The sequence below is a fragment of the Neolamprologus multifasciatus genome, chromosome 17 (genome assembly GCF_963576455.1).
Source record: "Neolamprologus multifasciatus chromosome 17, fNeoMul1.2, whole genome shotgun sequence".
In the NCBI taxonomy this organism is placed as follows: domain Eukaryota; kingdom Metazoa; phylum Chordata; class Actinopteri; order Cichliformes; family Cichlidae; genus Neolamprologus; species Neolamprologus multifasciatus.
The window spans coordinates 12,402,439-12,421,820 of record NC_140455.1 but is presented as its reverse complement, the minus strand read 5'-3'; the positions used below and the strand labels follow the sequence as shown (position 1 = coordinate 12,421,820).

Genomic DNA, 19,382 nt, shown 5'->3' with positions numbered 1-19,382 from the left:
AAACAATAGAGAGGCACACATTGGAGAGCAAAGTGCTTGGAGGTAGTGCAAAGAAAAGACTTGTCTTTGCACTGTCTGTTTAAGTATCACCATTTAGTCTGTCTATTCACAGTCTGAATTAGAGTCGGTGTGTGACTGGACTGAGTGATGAGGGTTACTCAGAGCATGGGGTGTCGGGGGAGAATGTTTTTTAACAGGTGCCTCAGGCCAATCAGGTGTGTGACCTGATTGGCCTGAGGCACTGGTCAACTGGTCAAACAGGTGGTGAGCAGGGTCCAAGGGGTCACCTATGATGGCCCCGTGATCCCATCCCAAGAGACCATCACCCAATCTTCCAGGCGCAGGAGGGAAGGATCGGACGATGGGGGAGGGACAGGGCAGCCAATAATTTTTTTGGGGCAGTGTTAGTTACCCTCTGCGCAGCCTTTCTGTTCTCAGTAGTGGCTCCTGCGTTCCAAAAATCCAGAGCACGTCCTCCACTCAGGAGTGGAGGAAGACCAGCACCAGCCTCATGTTATTCTTTCTCAGATTCCACCCATTCTCCTTTTATAATAAGAGGGGAGTGGACCGGTCTGTGCTTCCTGAAGCCCATTAGGAGTCTTTTTGTTTTAAGGATGTTCAGCTTCAGGTTATTTTCTGAGCACCAGTGGACAGGTTTTCTAGTGCTGAGACACTATCTGCTCTACGTACTTCAGGACTACAGAGGGCTACAGGTCTGTAGTCATTGAGGCTGTCTATGCCATAATGGTAGAGGCCTTCAGACATAACCATAACCCTCACTTCACACAGCAGTGAACGTGTATATGTGAATATGTTTGTGTGACACGTTTACCATTTCATTCTAAAACTGCAGCTCCATGATGCACGCCGTTCCCACGGTGATGATCGAGTGCGACGATGACAAAGAGAACCTCCCTAACGAGGCAGACTACGAGGACCTGCCGGGCATGTACAAGGATGAGGAAGAGGAGGAAGAGGAAGACGAGGAGGAAGATGAGGAGGAGGAAGAAGAGGAAGACGAAGAAGAGGATGAGGATGATACACTGTTTACAAGTAAGCATCTTTTTGTCTTTATTAAAATTTGGCTTACACCCACCATGGTCTTCAAGGTCACATTGAAACCCTGAAAAACAACAAGGAGGACTGAGACGTGTACATTAATGAGAATTGCAAAAATATTTACTGCAGAAGAAGATCTATACTGTGTGCCTCTTACTGGGAGGCTGCGACAGCCTCTATCTGCTTAATTTTGATACGATTTCCTCTGCCAATATGTTCAATAAAGGCACACTGGCCATGAAGGTCTTACGAAAAGACTCTCTGGCCATCAAGCTGAGCAACCGTCCATCCAAAAGAGAGCTGGAGGAGAAGAACATCCTGCCACTGCATTCGGACCAGGAGCGGCTCGAATCCCGACAACAGACGGCCACCAAACTGACGAGGTGAGCTCCCGACTTAAGAGCACAAATGCTGATGTGGCACCGAGCCACTCGGAGGAGCGGTACACACGCCCACATCGCTCATCACATGCACATCGAGTCACCTGCAAAGTGTTTCAACCCATGCAAGCTGTGATAGAGGCGACCTGGCTGCTGCAAGGAGCAGATGATAGAAGAAGGGATGACGCAAAGCAGAGAGGGAAAGATTAAAGGTGAAGAGCAGGGGGTGTAAAACGGAATAAAACGGAAAAAAGAGAATAGTGTCGTGACTGTGAAGGTGAGTGCAGGCTACATTAGATGTGTACAGACACAAAATGTTGTCAAAATCATCACACAACATTTGAAACATTCTTACTGTGCCAAGTGGCAACTTAAGCCAGTGCAGAAATGCTAAAGGCTACAGTTCCATGAATGGCCACTTGAGGTCACATGCAGTCCTATTTTAAAGTGCCAAACTTTTAATGAGGTTTGTAATAAAAATGCCCACTGCTCAAGAGTTGTCCATCATATCACATCACACGTGACACAACCACCATTTTTTGGGAAATGCGTGTATTCCCGGGGTCGTTAGTAGTGCTTCCTGTTTCTTCCGGTTGCAAAAACCTGTGAGAAAACTGAGTGATTACTTTGGTAGCTACGAAATATCCAGGGTTGCCTGTAGTTCTTCTTGTTTTTTACCCTGTCCTGTACAACAGCTTTAGCTAGCAGAATCGGGTTGTGCCAAACACTTTGCTTTGCCAAGAGGAGCCCTGTAAATTTTTTAGAACGCTTTAGCTTGTAGTTGAACCCGTGCACTGCTGCTGAATATACAAATAGTAAAACAATCCTATTTTACCAGTTTTCATTTCTAGTTTGTGTTTTCACAGCTCCACTACGGCTCAAAGAGCAGCTTGTCAGTCTTTATAGACAAGTCCGTCACTTCCATTCAAACTATGACTGCAACAATATGCTGGTGACCAAAGTAATCATAAAAAGGCTTTTGCCAGCCGGTTGGGGACTACACATTTTCCTCTAACGACAGGTGGTGGCCAGGGGCTCACTGATTGGTCTGTATGTGTGTGTTAGAAGTAATTTTCTCAGTGACTGACATCAACCTCCACCAACCAGTTGGGAACAAGCATTTTTCCTTCACAACCAGAGGTTGCCTCGCTAGCAAAACTAGCCATGTTTACAGCCCGTGTAGCTAATTTCAGTCGCAGAAAGGAGTTCATCTTGGTTATATTTCTATCGCAATCCATGCTGTTGCAAAATTCTACTCTAATATTGTCTGATATCATAGTGGCAAGTCCATATTTTATATACAGAAATGTATGAAATGTACTGAAATTTATCTAAAATCTAAAGCACACACACAGTACTTAGCTACATCATTACTGCAGTAAATATCCATCTTATATAACCACTCGCTGTAATATATGGCCGGGGCCATTACCCTACATATATCTTTGGTCCCACTTAATAGGTTTTTACAATATTAGGACAACTTGTAGTGTGCAACTGCTTGTATTACTTAATGAACTCCACATCTTAACATTAGTTGGTATTGTTTTGTTAGCCGGCTCTGGAGGAATCATCTTTATCTTCCTCTGGCTGATGTTTTGAGCCTCTCTGCACTGTCCACCTCTTTTTTTTGTTTGTTTTTTGGAGGGTTTTTGGCAACTTTTCTGCTTCTTATCCTCCTGTTCTCAGTCACTATCTGTCACCCTGCTATTCCAGTGCCTCTGAGTCAGTACCTACTCAGTAAATTCACAAAATACTGCTTCATAAGAAAAAAAGACTTCCCGTGCACAGCCAGCTCTTCTGTCCACAAGAGTAAAATCTCTTTTGCATATGTCGAGAGCAATAACCATGATCTGAAAGCTTGCACGGATAAACATTAAAATCATATAAAAATAGCTTTCCTAAAATAGATGCTTTCCTTCCCTTTATTCAGACGGTTGAGTCAAAGGCCGACAGCAGAGGAGCTAGAACAGAGGAACATTCTGAAACGTAAGTCACTTTGCATAACATGAAGGAAAGAGAGAGAAAAAACTACAGATAAAAATGATTTGTGTGTGAGTGTGTGTGCTTTCTGTGCGGTTTCCTGCAGCTCGAAATGATCTGGAGGAGCAGGAGGAGAAGAGGGAGATCAAGAGGCATCTGTCGAGAAAGGTAAAGGCAAAGAAGATGTGGACAGCGTGTCTTTGATCAATCAGTGCTGAGATGGTTCATAACCCCAACTAGAAATATGAACATGGTTGCCTTGGAGACTAACCTACCGCTCTTCACACTGCAACCCTTTGAGAAGTAGTTTTTGTGTGTGTCTAAGATCGTCTCCATCGCAGTCACATCTCACAACTCTGTTACTGAATAATAAAGAACACCTGACACAGTAAACGTCAAATTAGAGTATATCTGATGATCCACCACACAGCAACAGTCATTCTGATTATCGAGCACATAAATCTGTGTGTTTGTTTTAGTGTGACCTCCATGGACTGAAGTTCTGGTCTGTTGGTGTGTGCTGATATGATGTGTTTGCTTTTCTCCAAACATCTTTACTTACATTGTTCTTTTAAAGAGAGGAGAGGTTTTCTCCCAGCAACCCTTCCAAACAAGCCATACTTGTTCGGGTTTTTTCTTCTGACATACATATTAGCATTATCATGCTAATTGAGGCCTGTAGAGTCTGAGATGTAGCTCTTGGGTTTTTTGACAATGTATCTAAGTTTTCACCGTCTGAGCTGGGGGTGAATTTGAATTTGAAAGTTATTAGCTGATGCTAACAATCAGCTGTGTATCCTTTTAAAAACAGCCTACGGTCATTCACTCACTACGTGGTTATACACCACTCTGTGTTTAATCATTTAATCATCTTTGTCATGTCTTCGTCTCCTCACCACAACCTGCTGTGGCAGATGGCCACTCCCTGCCTTAGCCTGTTTCTGCTGGAGATTTCTTCCTCTTAAAGGAGAGTTTTTCCTTCCCACTGTAGCCAAGGCACTTGCTTACAGGGGGCCGCATGATTGTTGGGGTTTTCTGTTTTCTTTGTATTATTGTAGCGTCTTTCCTCGACAATGTAGAGCACCTTGAAACAACATTTGTTGTGATTTGGTGAATATAAATAAAATTGAACTGAATTGTAGTTTTCAACAAGTCTCACACATCTTCTGAGGAATCCCAGGTCATTCTTCTTTGGTGAATCTCTCAAGCTCCTCCAGATTTGTTGGTCTTCAGTTCACCACACAGATTTTCAATGAGATTCAAGTCAGGGCTTTGTGCAGGCCAGTCAGTAATTTTTATTTCAGTCTTCTGGAGGTAGGTCTTCACAGGAGTGACATGTATTTTGCGTTGTTGTTGTGTTGGAAAACAAAGCGCTGGTGCAGATCCAGTTTTGCTGCTGTTTGAGGTTTTCTTTGAAAATCTTCATATATCCTTCTTTCCTCATGATTCCTTGACTAGACTCCCAGTTCCAGACGCACTGAAGTATCAACAGTTCCTCACTTGGCTAAGTTGGTCACTTGTTGGCAGTTGTTCTGAGGATCAGGCAGATCTCTCACTAGTTTTCTTTCCAGAGTCTTTAAAGTCATTCACTTCCTACCTCTGCCAGGCTTGCTATGTGGCTTTGGATTTCAGTAAATTTCTCACTCCAGTTCTTGACACTGTGATAACTTTGTATGTCTATCTGCTCCTTAGTAAGCATAAACATTTTTTTCTCGTGTAAACTGATTTCTTTTGATGCATGATGCTTTCCCAAGTTACAGCTCAAACTCTGGCTGAAGTTTTTATACTGTGTGTAAATTGGACAGCAACCCGCAGTTTTAATGATTTTATGTGTTTTAAGAATTACAAAGTTAAAGCACATCAAAAAATTGAAATCTGTAAGTTGGCGCTAATCATTTTGTCCTTGTCTGTACACACCTGAAAGTCCAGACCAGCAAACTACAAAAATGTAAGGTCTGGTATTAAAAAAAGGGGAGGTTTTTTATAAAATTTTACAAAACTGTACAAAAGACAAAGTTAACTGTACTGAGGAGCACAAGTTACTCAATGCTGATTGGACAGCACCCATCTGTTTATCCACCTTTCAGCTCAGCCAGAGACCCACAGTCGAGGAGCTGAGAGAGGCGAAGATCCTCATCCGCTTCAGTGACTACGTGGAGGTCGCCGAGGCTCAGGACTACGACAGGAGAGCAGACAAGCCGTGGACTCGGCTAACAGCTACAGATAAGGTTCATTTCTCACAAAGACTGGATTCAAGTAATCTGTACTAGTGTGCTTTATCTAAGTGTGTGTTTCTTTGTTCAGGCTGCCATTAGAAAGGAACTAAATGAGTTTAAAAGCACAGAGATGGAGGTGCATGAGTCGAGCCGTCATTTGACCAGGTATGGAAAAGTTGCACAGAACAGCTAATGAGCTGCCTTACGAAACTGTAAAGCACTCTTTGTTTTGCTTTTTTGTTAAATGAGGTGTGTTGGGGAAGGTGCCAAAGGTGGTGGAGTTCTGCTATGGACAGCAGTAGTTTTAAGAAGTCTGATTACACTTTTATAGCTGCTTCAGCCTTTATCAGCTAAAGCCTCACGTTGTCAGCTGTAGCTGTACCATGCTGCGCTGCCTCCAGCTTGTTAAGCCCATAATTATGAGCAGCCAAGTGTGAAATCTTCAAATTACTTTCCTAGTTGTTGTTTTTTTTTGTTTTGTTTTTTTTTTGACGCAAATGCAATATCTCCTACTTTGCAAGTAAACCAGCAGAGGTGTTAACATACTGGTAGAATCATGCTGAAGTCACAGGTGCTAAAATCTGGTGTTGCCATTAAAAATGTAGGCTGACTGGAAGTGAAGGTTTTCCTTTCAGGGTATCCTGTCAAATATTTGCTCAGTGAAAAATTCTAATTCATCATTTGGGTTTTTTGGCTTCTTCTTTTGTCTCCCCTCCTCTCAGTTTTCGAGAGCAATGGCAGAAAAGAGGGGGAGCTGTGCTCTTACACACTGTGAGATCTGCTATGATGTGTGGTTTGGAGATGGTGGCGCTGACAAAAAGACAGGAGGCTGAGCTGGAGGTGTCAAAGTTAAATATGTTGAGGTTTTCTTTGGGAGTGGCCAGACTGGACAGGATTAGAAGCGAGCATATCAAAGGGAAAGCTCAAGCTGAGTTTCTTGGAGACAAAATTGGAGGCAAGGCTTCCCATGGGGCCATGCTTGAAAAAGTTGACAGGGGCCTTCACCATGTTGTCCTTTTTTGTTGCTGGTTTGGCCTGGAGTCTTGCCAAGATGCTAGCTTCTTACGAATTTGAAGAATAACTCCCTAGAACAGGGGACACTGTAGAAACTCTTGGTTTTGAAGTAAAAAGCATCTCATACACCGACCATTCCACACATCTCACAGGTAGCCATTCCAGCCTTTCCATCGGGGTAGGTGTAGACTTGTCCAACGTTCTTGATGGGCGGACTGGCAGGGATGGAGGGTGCCACCTCATCCTCACTGTCATCTGAGCTAGCGCTGCTGGTGGACTCCTCGCTGCAGCTATCATAGCCATCAAAAACCCCGAATGAGTCTCGTCGCTTACGATCTGAACCCGGGGTACGATCAGCCAAATCCCTTGCGTCTTCAGCCCTTCGTATAAATGCTTTTCTAGTTATCTGCACCTAGGGGTAGAACCTAGCTTTGAATTTTAGTCTACCTAGCAGGATATCGACAAATTACTCTGCAGCCGAGATGGTTTTGACATCTTCATAGGAGGGATAGTGGGATACGTTGGACAAAGGACATTGAAGGCTCATGAATGAAGTAGTTTAAGTAACTTTAAATGGTTGGTGCCAGACAGGCTGCTATGAGTAGTTCAGATTTTCAGGGATTTTCCTGCACAATCATCTCTGTAGTTTACACAGAATGGTCTGAGAAAGTGAAAATATCCAGTGAGCAGCAGTGCTCTGGAAGAAAAGGCCTCGATGATGCTGAAGGTCAGATGAGGATGTCCTGACTGCTTTGTCTCCTTTTAGATAATTTCATTGTGTCAGAATAAAGAACATTTCTTCAAACATGCTCATTTTCTCTTCCTGGTTTCTTCCTACAGGTTTCACAGGCCGTAAGTCGGCTCAGAGACCTCAGCCATGTTTTTAAAATCCCTTAGAAGTCTCAAGTGTTCAGACTGCTACAGATTTCCAACAACAACTTCGAACTGATAGGTTGGCTTCATCACACGAGTTTGAGCCATTACAGGAAACGGGAGAAAAACACTGAGATGGACGGATCTATGACTGTCTCCCCTCTGTGGAGATTTTGGTGACTTCTTGATATTCAAAAGCTTTTAATTGTATTTTTTTTTTATGATGAAGAGGTGGTGATATCTTTACTTTACAGCACTTCTTTTTTTTTTTAAACAAGGCTCCTGGAGGTCCAACACAGAATCTGTGCCAATTTTACAGGATGGGGACGGTAAAAGATGAAACACAGGGTCTTTATTTCACTCTCACTGTTTTCATGCCTGTACCATATTCTCACTGGGCAGAATTTTTCCTTTGAATATGCTTGTGTTAGCTTGATTTTACTCCACGTATGACATCTCAGTAATCATTTCTCTTTGCCAGAGGCATGAAAACATTCCACAAGTGTGTACTATTGCAGGCAGCTGAAGCTTAAGCCAAATTGCCCTAAAATTCTAATCAAAGTCCAAGAGTGCTCTCTACAACAAAAGGAAATTCCTGTCTCCAAACACTTTCACATCAATCCACTGAGCAATAATGTCAGATTCTCTCTTTTACATTAATCTAGTTGTGGGCTGCGTTCGAGTGTTCAAACACTTTTCAAACTTCAGATTCCCATTTTAAACCAAAGCAACTTGACCTGTTGTGAAAGCCGTGACCTTGAATGGAGAATTCTGGAGTGACGAGTATCGAGAGTTCAGTAACCCACTGTGTCGCTGTGCCTACAGGCGTGTTTACAGGGATTTCAAAGTTGCCAAATAACCTTGTTTATTTGATACAGAATATTATCTGTAGACACAGTAAAATGTTACTGAGCTCTCTGCTGAATTACAAGAAGAACTGTGTTTGCATTTCACCTTTTATTGTCTGACATGAGCCTTTTTGGTACGAAACGCGTCAATCCTGCCACCTTACGATTTGCCTTTTTTTCTCTCCCTTTTTAATGGTTTACACTTAAGATTGGGTCCATGAATTGGAGGTTTTTACCATGTTATTGGTGAGAACGAGCTGCGTGGGTTATGATTGTGTATCTGAGTGTGTGCATATACAAGAGTCAGTAATATTACTGTCGCTTGTACGTGTTTAAAAAAATGTTTTGAGAAAACTCTTCTCAGAATTCTAAGAGGATGTACATAAATTAAAAGGATTTTCGAATGTTCTTTTGTAAAGCAGAAAGACCTGCATGTGGGTATTAATTTATTGTGAGTCTTCTATGATGTATGCAGTTTCTTAAAGAAAGAAACTTATTAAAAAAATAATAAGTTACAGCCTGGTCTGTTTTTCCCCCCCCCCCCACCCTCCACCAACTCAAGCCTCTTTCACCAGAATGGTTTGCCAGAGTCACAGGGAAAACCTGGAAAATCAACAGTATGAAAAGGGTCCCCTGCTTTATCAAAAGCAGCCATGATGAGTTTTCAGTTCAGTTCAGTTATGCAGAGACAAAGCCACGTGGACGGCGAGTGCCACAGTGTCTTAGTGAAGCATTGCGAGTCCAGGTGGATTTCAGGAAAGAAGATTACTTCTGGTTCCAGATAATTTCCTTGTCTGGCTCAGTGTTGCTATATAGCATGGATCAGGGTGCCGGAGTACTTATGCCACAAATCAATGGCTTTAGTGACAATGGCATCTGTGTTCTCCTGCGGTATCTGGAAGAGAGATTGAAGGGAAAGATCATACAAAGCACATGCTAGGAGAGAATATGTGTCTGGACTTGAAAAGCTACAACATGGGGGTCCAACTGTACATCTATCTGTCCTGTTGGGTCAAGGACGTCCAGTTCACCATGAGACTCGTTCAGTTGAATACACCCAGTGACCCAAACAAGTGCTATCAGTTTAGTTTTACATCTACAGTGGGGCAAAAAAGTATTTAGTCAGCCACCGATTGTGCAAGTTCCCCCACTTAAAATGATGACAGAGGTCAGTAATTTGCACCAGAGGTACACTTCAACTGTGAGAGACAGAATGTGAAAAAAAAATCCATGAATTCACATGGTAGGATTTGTAAAGAATTTATTCGTAAATCAGGGTGAAAAATAAGTATTTGGTCAATAACAAAAATACAACTCCATACTTTGTAACATAACCTTTGTTGGCAATAACAGAGGTCAAACGTTTACTATAGGTCTTTACCAGGTTTGCACACACAGTAGCTGGTATTTTGGCCCATTCCTCCATGCAGATCTTCTCAAGAGCAGTGATGTTTTGGGGCTGTCGCCGAGCAACACGGACTTTCAACTCCCGCCACAGATTTTCTATGGGGTTGAGGTCTGGAGACTGGCTAGGCCACTCCAGGACTTTCAAATGCTTCTTACGGAGCCACTCCTTTGTTGCCGGGGCGGTGTGTTTTGGATCATTGTCATGTTGGAAGACCCAGCCTCGTTTCATCTTCAAAGTTCTCACTGATGGAAGGAGGTTTTGGCTCAAAATCTCACAATACTTGGCCCCATTCATTCTGTCCTTAACACGGATCAGTCGTCCTGTCCCCTTGGCAGAAAAACAGCCCCATAGCATGATGTTTCCACCCCCATGCTTCACAGTAGGTATGGTGTTCTTGGGATGCAACTCAGTATTCTACTTCCTCCAAACACGACGAGTTGAGTTTATACCAAAAAGTTCTACTTTGGTTTCATCTGACCACATGACATTCTCCCAATCCTCTGCTGTATAATCCATGTGCTCTCTGGCAAACTTCAGACTGGGCCTGGACATGCACTGGCTTCAGCAGCGGAACACGTCTGGCACTGCGGGATTTGATTCCCTGCCGTTGTAGTGTGTTACTGATGGTGACCTTTGTTACTTTGGTCCCAGCTCTCTGCAGGTCATTCACCAGGTCCCCCCGTGTGGTTCTGGGATCTTTGCTCACCGTTCTCATGATCATTTTGACCCCACGGGATGAGATCTTGCGTGGAGCCCCAGATCGAGGGAGATTATCAGTGGTCTTGTATGTCTTCCATTTTCTGATGATTGCTCCCACAGTTGATTTTTTCACACCAAGCTGCTTGCCTATTGTAGATTCACTCTTCCCAGTCTGGTGCAGGTCTACAATTCTTTTCCTGGTGTCCTTCGAAAGCTCTTTGGTCTTGGCCATGGCGGAGTTTGGAGTCTGACTGGTTGAGGCTGTGGACAGATGTCTTTTATACAGATGATGAGGTCAAACAGGTGCCATTCATACAGGTAACGAGTGGGGGACAGAAAAGCTTCTTACAGAATACGTTACAGGTCTGTGAGAGCCAGGGATTTTCCTTGTTTGAGGTGACCAAATACTTATTTTCCACCCTGATTTACGAATAAATTCTTTACAAATCCTACCATGTGAATTCATGGATTTTTTTTTCACATTCTGTCTCTCACAGTTGAAGTGTACCTCTGGTGCAAATTACTGACCTCTGTCATCATTTTAAGTGGGGGAACTTGCACAATCGGTGGCTGACTAAATACTTTTTTGCCCCACTGTACATTCTGACACTGCAGCAGGTGTTTTGGCAGTGATGTCTCTCACCTATCTGAACTACAGCACAAGGAAACACAGATTTATTAAAAAATGTGTTCACGCATTCTATACATTCTAAGTGTCATTCAGTCACAACCAGAACCTGCGACGTCTGCTTGAATGGGTCGAATCAGGGCACCCAATTGGTAAGAGTCCGATCATCTCCATTGACTCCAGTGGACAGTTTGCTTGTTTGTTTGTTTTACAGAAATAATGGATCACAGAGCTGGAAGTTAGCAACACACACTAGCAAAACTGCATTTTTATAAAGTAAGATATTAAAAAAAAAACTAAATTGTATTAGTGCACATCAATCAAATTCACTTGTGTATTTAAAACATGTTGGTTAATTATCCAAAAATGAATTTGCAGATTTTGGGCATGTTAATTGAGGTCAAATTAGGCTAGCACAAAATTAACTAGGAACAACTAATTGCCTGTACATTATTTTTATCTCAATGTTATTTCATCCAAAATTATATCATCCGAAAAAAGCCTACAAATCCTGCCAACTGTAACTGTAACTGCTGTATCTGCATCTGATTTACTGTACTAACTCGAAAACCAAGGCTGGAGTGTTTATTGTTTATCAGAATCCAGGTATTGTTGGACCCATACGGTGAGACACAGTTGTCTCTTATACTTACACTGCACAAGAATTTGACCATGCCCTCTGGCCGGTTGATGCCCATCAAGATAATTTTGTAGCTGAGCAGGATCTCCAGGGCCACAAATACCAGGATCTTACACGAGCCACTGATCACCTTGTCCCACACCCTAAAGACAAGGGAAGACCACAATCAGACCAATAAAAGAGCCTGAATTTGAATTTACACATTGGTTTGGGGGGTTCCCCCCCAATTATCTAACAACATACTACCCAGCACGTCCTAGAGCACACTTAAAGTTAAAGTTTGATAAACATATAAATTTAATACAATTACTTTTTTTTTTTAATACTTCACATGCTTTAAAAAGACTGGCTGTCACTTTGCATTTACTAATTAAGGCTGTAGGATAGTGGAGATTATTCCCAAGGTGAGCCAAGAGCTATGGAATAACACATAGTGCATTTGATTTTTGAAAAATTTGGAAAGTGGAGCTAATAAAAATACATAAATGACAACGTAACAAGTACTGATTTTGTTCGATGTGTTTCATTATTCTCTGGGTCTGTAAATAAATTGTATATAAATGAGAAAGTACCTCCAAAATCTGTGTAATCTGTCCTCAACACAAAAATCCATTTTATGCTCGAAGTAAATTTTGGGTTACACTCCACAAACCCTTGAGAATGTGGAAACCATGAATTAGCCTTCAGGTGACCTCTATGACGCAGTAACTGTGCGCATTGACAAACAGTTAAGACAATCCGGACAAAGTGCAGCTTTCATGCACCTTTATGCTGACGATGTTTGCTTATTCATTAACACTGAAATCGACAAACTCAACAGTTCCTGTAAATGGACATTTGGGTAGAGTCAGCTGTTGCTACACGGCTTGTTGATCCATGCCATTCTTTGTAAATTGTGACTTTGGTTGATGAAGAAAAGATGCCCGACAGCCTTCTGAGTAAGACACAATGTGGAACCCTATATAAAAGTTCTCTGCCATGCTACCATAACTTCATGCTAAAGAAATGCAAGAATGCCCTTTAGCTTATGAGAATTCAGCTATCCTTGTTTTGTTGGCTCAATCCAAAGATGGTGAAATGAGCAGCTTCTGGAGTGAACAGTTAACTGACCTTTGCAGACTGGATTCAGGCAAGCAGCCAGCAAAGCAGCATCTGAACCAGAGGTTGTAGGGTAGCTGATGCAGGGCTCCGCTGTTCTTCAGATGGTTTAGCAGTCGAGGTTCCTCCTGACTCAGATAATGCTCCAGGCTCTTTGGCTACCCCGGGAGGAAAATAACAAAGTCTTTATTTTAAGATCTTTGTGATCCAGATTGTTGGATCATGAGAACTTTAGCATTATGCATTATACAGATTGTACAAATTGAAGTTACACCAAGATACACTCTCACTTACTTTGGATTACTTAATATATTATCATGCTTTTTACAACTACATGAATGTACTATTGCTGTGTGATTTATTACTATTACTGAAGGTTACTCGCCATACCAATACCAACTAGATGTTTAAATCTTAATATAAAATGAGTAACAGTAGGTGGACATTAGGTAAGGCTGCACTTTTTGCAGCAATCTCATATGGAAAACTAATCACGCGGATATAAAACAGGTCCGCAGCTCCGAACCGTAGTAATACGTCGGTTCTGTGTCGGGCTCGTAGCCGAAAACTAGCTTTACTTTGATGTCTGGGTCAACTTTGCTATCGAGAGACAGAGAGAGGCGAGTCTACAGTCGACTCTTAATAGCTTACTTACAACTGGACTACACTGCCCATGAGGCTACATTCTTTAGGCCTATGCCTGTAACACTCTGTCTATTGCCTTCATATTGAATAATTTTTTGAACAATAATTTTTAACAATATTTCATCATGTCATTATGTGGGCTGCAAGTAGAGATGACATGAGCCGTGAGATTGAGACACAGGCATTAGAGCCTCTTAATAGGTGTTTTGTTTGGGTTTCCACCAGCGTGGAATTACCAAAAAAATAGAGAAGATATAGCCTAACATATGAAACAGGAAAAGACCACCGTGTAATCCCTTTATTTCAGCTGTATTCTGAATACCACCTTTTTAAGCGGTAACTGTAACGGAATATAGTTACTCATATTTTGTATTTTAAATACATAAAGGCGTTACATGTATTCTGTTACTCCCCAACACTGCATGTAAGTACAGCTGTCACTGCTTTAAAATCCTCAACTGTGTGAAACGGAGCACACGTGCATGGGCCTCAGCTCTACTTTGACAGTTCGCCTTAAATAGAAAGTAAGCAGCCTTTAAAAAAACTCATTAGACTCAGCAGAACAGCTGTCTGTATGCACACATCTGCAAGGGTACATTATCAGTGCAGCATTATCTCCAACATTATTAAACTTCGCAAAGATGAGCAGTCTTTTATTCACACTGTTTATTAAAAACTGACGTACAGGAAAAGAAATTACATAAACACACTTTCATCACCTAGTTCTCATCATTTGTCCTCAATTCTTACTGCAATTTATCTTTTCTGTGACCAAAACTATCCAGAAAATCATTTAGTTTAACTGAAGAAATTTTTCTAACCATTGTCTTTTTTCTTTTTTTCAGTCAACATCTGAGGCCTGTACTATGAAGCAGGATTAGGGATTTCGATTTATTGTATCACCTGCATTGTATATTAAAGCTCTTCATATTTTTCCAATTTAAACTATGTTTTGTAAAATATGCTGCTGTGCTGACAGCACACCTGGCCATATGTTACCAAGACTGTCCCTTTACTTTGAATGGGCTCACTTAGATAGCTAAAGCCTGGGTTACTTCATTTGACTACTGAACACCTTCATGTAACCATTTAATGAGGCTTATGTTGTTATAGTTTTTGCTTTGTCCTTTTTCAACAATCTTCTTGTGGTGTTAAATGATGAAAACTAAACATTAAACACTTACAAGGTGAGGTACTGAGTCTCCAAACTTTGTATGGTACTGATTGACAAAACACTTGACGAGCCAGTAGCAGTCAACAGGATCATCTACAATCTCTTCCATGGCTCGGCTGATGGAGAGGAAGTCTTCATTCTCCTCATCCTGGTGAAGAAGAAAAAAAGAAAAGAAAACATATCAACAATACAGACCCAGAAAAAAACACTTAAAATAAAATCTGTACTTTTTATGTGGTCATTGTTTCTTAACGATCAAACAGCTATACAACAACACTTTCATTGAATAGAACAGAATCTTTATTGTCACTGTTACAAGAACAATGAAACACAGTTTGGCATCTCTCCGTTGGCAGCATGTAGATTTACATTCAGTTTGTTTAAGGACAGGAGAAGAAGATAAAAATACACATAGGTTTTAGGGGTATCTACTCAGGGAATGTGTGTAACACACAATGTGTGTAATACTATTGACAATGCCTTGGTTAGTATCATTATTTTCAATCTCACATGTCTGAATTTACAGCTATTTTTTCATTGACATACTGTATTAACACAACTGATCTAAACATCACACACAAAAAACTCCCCATAAAAACCTAGTAGGAAAAAGTTACTAGAGGGGATAAATTCAGTTTTAGAATTTAGATTCAATGTTAACTGTAGCTAAGTTCAAATTGTTAATGCTAGCTTATTTTAATCAACAGCATTGTCATAAGTAAAACTAGGGTGGCAAAAAATTATTTTAGGGTGGCACATACCACACCATGCTACCCCTGTAGATTGGCCCTGTTCACTGCAAAACCAAGACTCCGCATGTCAACATCTCCCCACACACCCAAAAAAAACCAAAAAAAAAACCAACAGTTAAATAAACCATCTGTGATACCTGTGACTGTTCTTGGGCAGTTGTTTTAGTCACTATCCAGACTTTTGTTTCTGTAGTTTGATATCATCACATTTTTTTATTTTCCAATTTTTAGATGTTATAAGCATGACATTATAATTTCAATTGTTTATTTTGTCTCGTGAATTCTTGCTTGATGTACTTTTTTTTGCTATGATCTTTTGTTTGATCTTGAACTCTGCTGCTCAACCCACAAATGCATTTTCTTTACAAATGTGGCACCATTTAAGGGGAAACAAACAGGCTTTCGAACAGTGTGAGAATTATTTCTTCTTAAAAAGCACTGTTACAAAAAGAAATATGTGACAAAACACAAATTTCCATACTTTTTGCTTATTATCGACTGATATACTTCTATTTTACCGGAAGTGAAGTCTCAGAGCATCGCGGGAGGGTCTGGCTCTCCAGTTGGAACATGCGCAAGTAAACATGGGTGGAGGGTGTGGAGGAGTTGATGTATTTCATCACTTCCAGAGCTTCCAGGATATCCTGATACTGCTCCTTCCTGTAGCCCCCAACCAGAGCATGAGAGTCACTGTGTGGAGGTAGGATGCCTGCAGGCACAGATGACTTCTAGTTAAGAAATGTATACATACACATTTAACAAAACTGAGTTAATTTTAAAAAGGAGTGCAGTGTTCAGTTGTATTGGTCAGATTAACCTATTTAGCATAAATACGTTCCAAACAAGAGAAATCGAAGTAAACGAAACATGTGTTTACATGCAGCTTTTAGCCTTGCATATGGCTGCATATGTCTATACTGCAAATCACAATTACTGAAAATTAATATTTTTAAATATAGTTTTAAAAAAAAATATTTAAAGACTAGTGCAGTACAATAGCTAAGTGATTCTCTCCCGTATTTTTTGTTTCTACCCATCTAGTCATATCTGCACAACTGAAGAGGATGACAGGGTGAACACCTGATCGCATGTGATTCTTACCTAGCAGTACCTTCCACACATGAATCCTGTACATGGAAGGAAGGGGGAACCTCTGACTGAAGGTGCTTAGCTTTTCTAAATCTGTAAGAGAGCAAAACTCTTCAGGTATGAAGTTTAAGAAAGGGAAAAATGAAAAAAGCCAGCATAGCATCATAACATCAATAGATTAAGCTTTGGTCAGTGAGAAAGTTATTTAAAAAACAAAAAGACCCAAAACATTTTCTGATTAAGAATTTACTAAAGTAATAAATCAGCAAAAGTGCTGTCAAAAGATAGCTGCATAGCAGTGGTCTCAGAGGACAAGTAGTACCTCACAAGAAGTCAATTCTTAAAAGGTAAAGGAAATCCAGATGTTTAGGATGATCAGAGTCAGAGAGACTTTCTTTATCCCCAAGGGGCAAATAAAATAGATACCTTGCCGACCACATGGCTGCATATGTCTATTTTATACAATACACAAACATCACATTGGGGAGACAGGTCAGGCTAGGTAGCACTGGCCGGTCGACTGAGCTCCAACAGCGAGATCAGTTTGAGAACAGGCGGGAAGGGGGAGTAGGTCTGTGTCAGTGTACATGCATATGTGTGTGTGTGTTCCGTGTTCAGCCAAGAGAAAGTGTCCCTTCACTCAGTTACGCAAAAGTCAGCAATCTTCGGTCGACACAGGTGGTCTTGAATGAGGGGGGAGGCAGTCACAACACAGTCTTGTTATCTAAGGGAGAATTTTTTTATTTCCATCAGCTTTTGCCTTGAGCATCCAGCTGGCATGTTAAGACTGGAATGTTTTTCCTCCTTGGAAACCTGCAACATGACCAAAAAGGTGCCCTTCATTTAAACGTTCCTCAGTTGTTAGTAAGGGACCCAAAGTGTGCAAAGAACATATATCTCAAGCCATTACACACCATCAACACCAGCCTGAGCCACTGACACATGGCAAGATGCATGCTTTCATGTTATGTGCACCATATTTTAACCATCCATCTGTCTACCATTTGAATGCTGCAGCAGAAATCAAGACTTACCAGATCAGACAATGTTTTCTACTGTTCAATTCCAATCAGCCCATGACGATTAGAGTCTCCGTTTTCTGCTTCTAAGTTTTACATGCCGTGCATTGATATTGGCACTTCTGCATAACTAGTTCCAATGGGTGGTTCTTAAAGCTACTGTTGCCTCCCTATCAGCTCAAGCAGCCTGGCAATCCTCCTCTGACTTCTGCCATCAACAAGGCATTTTCACCAAGAGAACTGCTGCACAGTGCATATTTTCTCTGCAAACCCCTGAGTGACCTGTACCACTCCGGTGATGACAAATCAGATGATGCAAACAACCATGCAGCATTCAAAAATCACTTAAACCACCTTTCTTCATTTTGAAGAAACTCAGTTTGAACTTCGGCAGGTAATCTTGATTATGTTTACATGCCTAAATGCATTCAGTTGCTATCACGTGATTGGCTGACGAGATATTTGCGGTAATTAGTAGCTGAACAGGTGTCTTTAATAAACTGTTCGTAAGATTATATTATAGCATAGCATTGGCTTACAGGTATATTGTTATTGACATGGTAGTGCGGACGCTTAGCTAGCAAGAGACTTTACACTTATGCTACCTATGCTAGCACGAGCGATAATTTTCCGTTACCCACCCAGAGGATTGTCTTTGAGTAGTATCTCCAGGGACTTCTTCTCCTCCACTCCTCTGAAACCCACTTTCTCGTAGTATGCAGAGCGAAAATTTCTCTGTGGGTCGTCAGCCATGGTGCCGCCTGGACAGTTAAACATGTGCATTTCAAACTAAAGAAAAGCAAACTTTAAGTATTAGCCAGTTTTAGCCTGCATGGACATAAGACAAAGTTTCTCGTCCAGACGTGCAGCTTGGGGGAAAACAGAAAAATGTTTTTAATTTGGCTGACTAAAAAAGTTAATTACGACGCCCTGCAGTTTGCTGGAACACAAACACAGTGAACACAAAGACTCCTGCCTTGACGTTTCAAAGCGTTTCGGGCTCCCGCGACCCTCAGACAGCTGCCCCACAGCTATTTGCTACATAACGTCAGCAAACAAGCTTCTGTTAGCTTAGGAACAGATAACCAGCTAAAAGCATAACTACTCTAAAGTAAAAAATTATCTGAGAGACTACTAAATAGTATTAAAGTGGCCATCACAACCAGTGATACAAACAATTTAAACAGATAAAATTTCTACAGATAAATTGACAACCTCCTCCGGATGCCATACAATGTTGTTATGAAAACCTTTCCGGGTGATACTGTCAAAATAAAATCCGTAGCAACGGTCCAAATATGAAAAATAATTTTATTTTGAAAATATAGATTACCATGCTACGCCTCATATACGATTGCACTTTCAATTCTGCTTGCCTTGCATTTCTTGATCTTTATCTTGCAGGTTATTTATACTACATTATTTATAAACAAATAACTAATAAAGAAAAATCAACAAGCTTCTTTCTTTAAGGGACAGGTGTGTCACAGCTTTCATAACCCACTTAGAATACTATTTAGATTTAGATTGCTACTTTTTAGACTTCCTATATTTATTTTATTTTATTGAACTTTTCTGAGACATTTTTGCCTTTTCGAGCTATTTTGTTTTGTCAGATTCTATCATACTATTCTACTTTATGCATCTACCATGTTATTGGCTGTGTTAACTGTTTTGGGTGACCTAACACCAGTTGCTCAGTTTTATTTCTTTCAAATCGAACCTTAATCTGAAAAATGCATTTGATTACTTGTGATAATGCCAAGGCTGAAGCAATAAAATAAAAATATCTCTAATTTTTAATCTTTCATTTAGCATTTTATATAGATGAAATTACCACAGCACAAATGTATTGTG

At 40.9% G+C, this 19,382-nt stretch overlaps 2 protein-coding genes across 6 annotated transcripts in view; one reads left to right on the top strand and one right to left on the bottom strand.

Annotated features, from left to right (window-relative positions):
• The window catches only part of phactr1 (phosphatase and actin regulator 1), a 49,026-nt gene extending 41,232 nt beyond the window's left edge, over positions 1-7,794 (top strand). For 3 of the 4 annotated variants that reach the window (XM_085137388.1, XM_085137387.1, XM_085137386.1), the window contains exons 7-12: positions 854-1,053; positions 1,286-1,442; positions 3,373-3,428; positions 3,529-3,590; positions 5,510-5,650; positions 5,727-7,794. In XM_085137388.1, the coding sequence (XP_084993514.1) occupies positions 854-1,053; positions 1,286-1,442; positions 3,373-3,428; positions 3,529-3,590; positions 5,510-5,650; positions 5,727-5,831 (721 nt within the window). In that variant the 3' untranslated portion in view covers positions 5,832-7,794. Of the gene's footprint in view, positions 1-853; positions 1,054-1,285; positions 1,443-3,372; positions 3,429-3,528; positions 3,591-5,509 lie in introns of all 4 variants that reach the window. The other variant, XR_014870115.1, reaches the window with a different exon arrangement.
• Positions 7,795-8,911: 1,117 nt separating this feature from the next.
• On the bottom strand, positions 8,912-18,954 carry tbc1d7 (TBC1 domain family, member 7). 2 transcript variants are annotated; one of them, XM_085137390.1, is made up of 8 exons: positions 18,741-18,954; positions 18,167-18,286; positions 16,519-16,599; positions 15,936-16,126; positions 14,676-14,813; positions 12,859-13,004; positions 11,762-11,891; positions 8,912-9,268 (listed from the first exon to the last, which is right to left on the bottom strand). In XM_085137390.1, exons 1-8 carry the CDS (start codon positions 18,754-18,756, stop codon positions 9,182-9,184), a joined length of 909 nt encoding a protein of 302 aa, XP_084993516.1. In that variant the 5' UTR covers positions 18,757-18,954; the 3' UTR covers positions 8,912-9,181. The 2 variants fall into 2 exon arrangements, with proteins under 2 accessions (XP_084993516.1, XP_084993515.1); XM_085137389.1 differs by lacking the exon at positions 18,741-18,954 and having other exon boundaries at positions 18,167-18,734.
• Between the last annotated feature and the right edge of the window lie 428 nt (positions 18,955-19,382).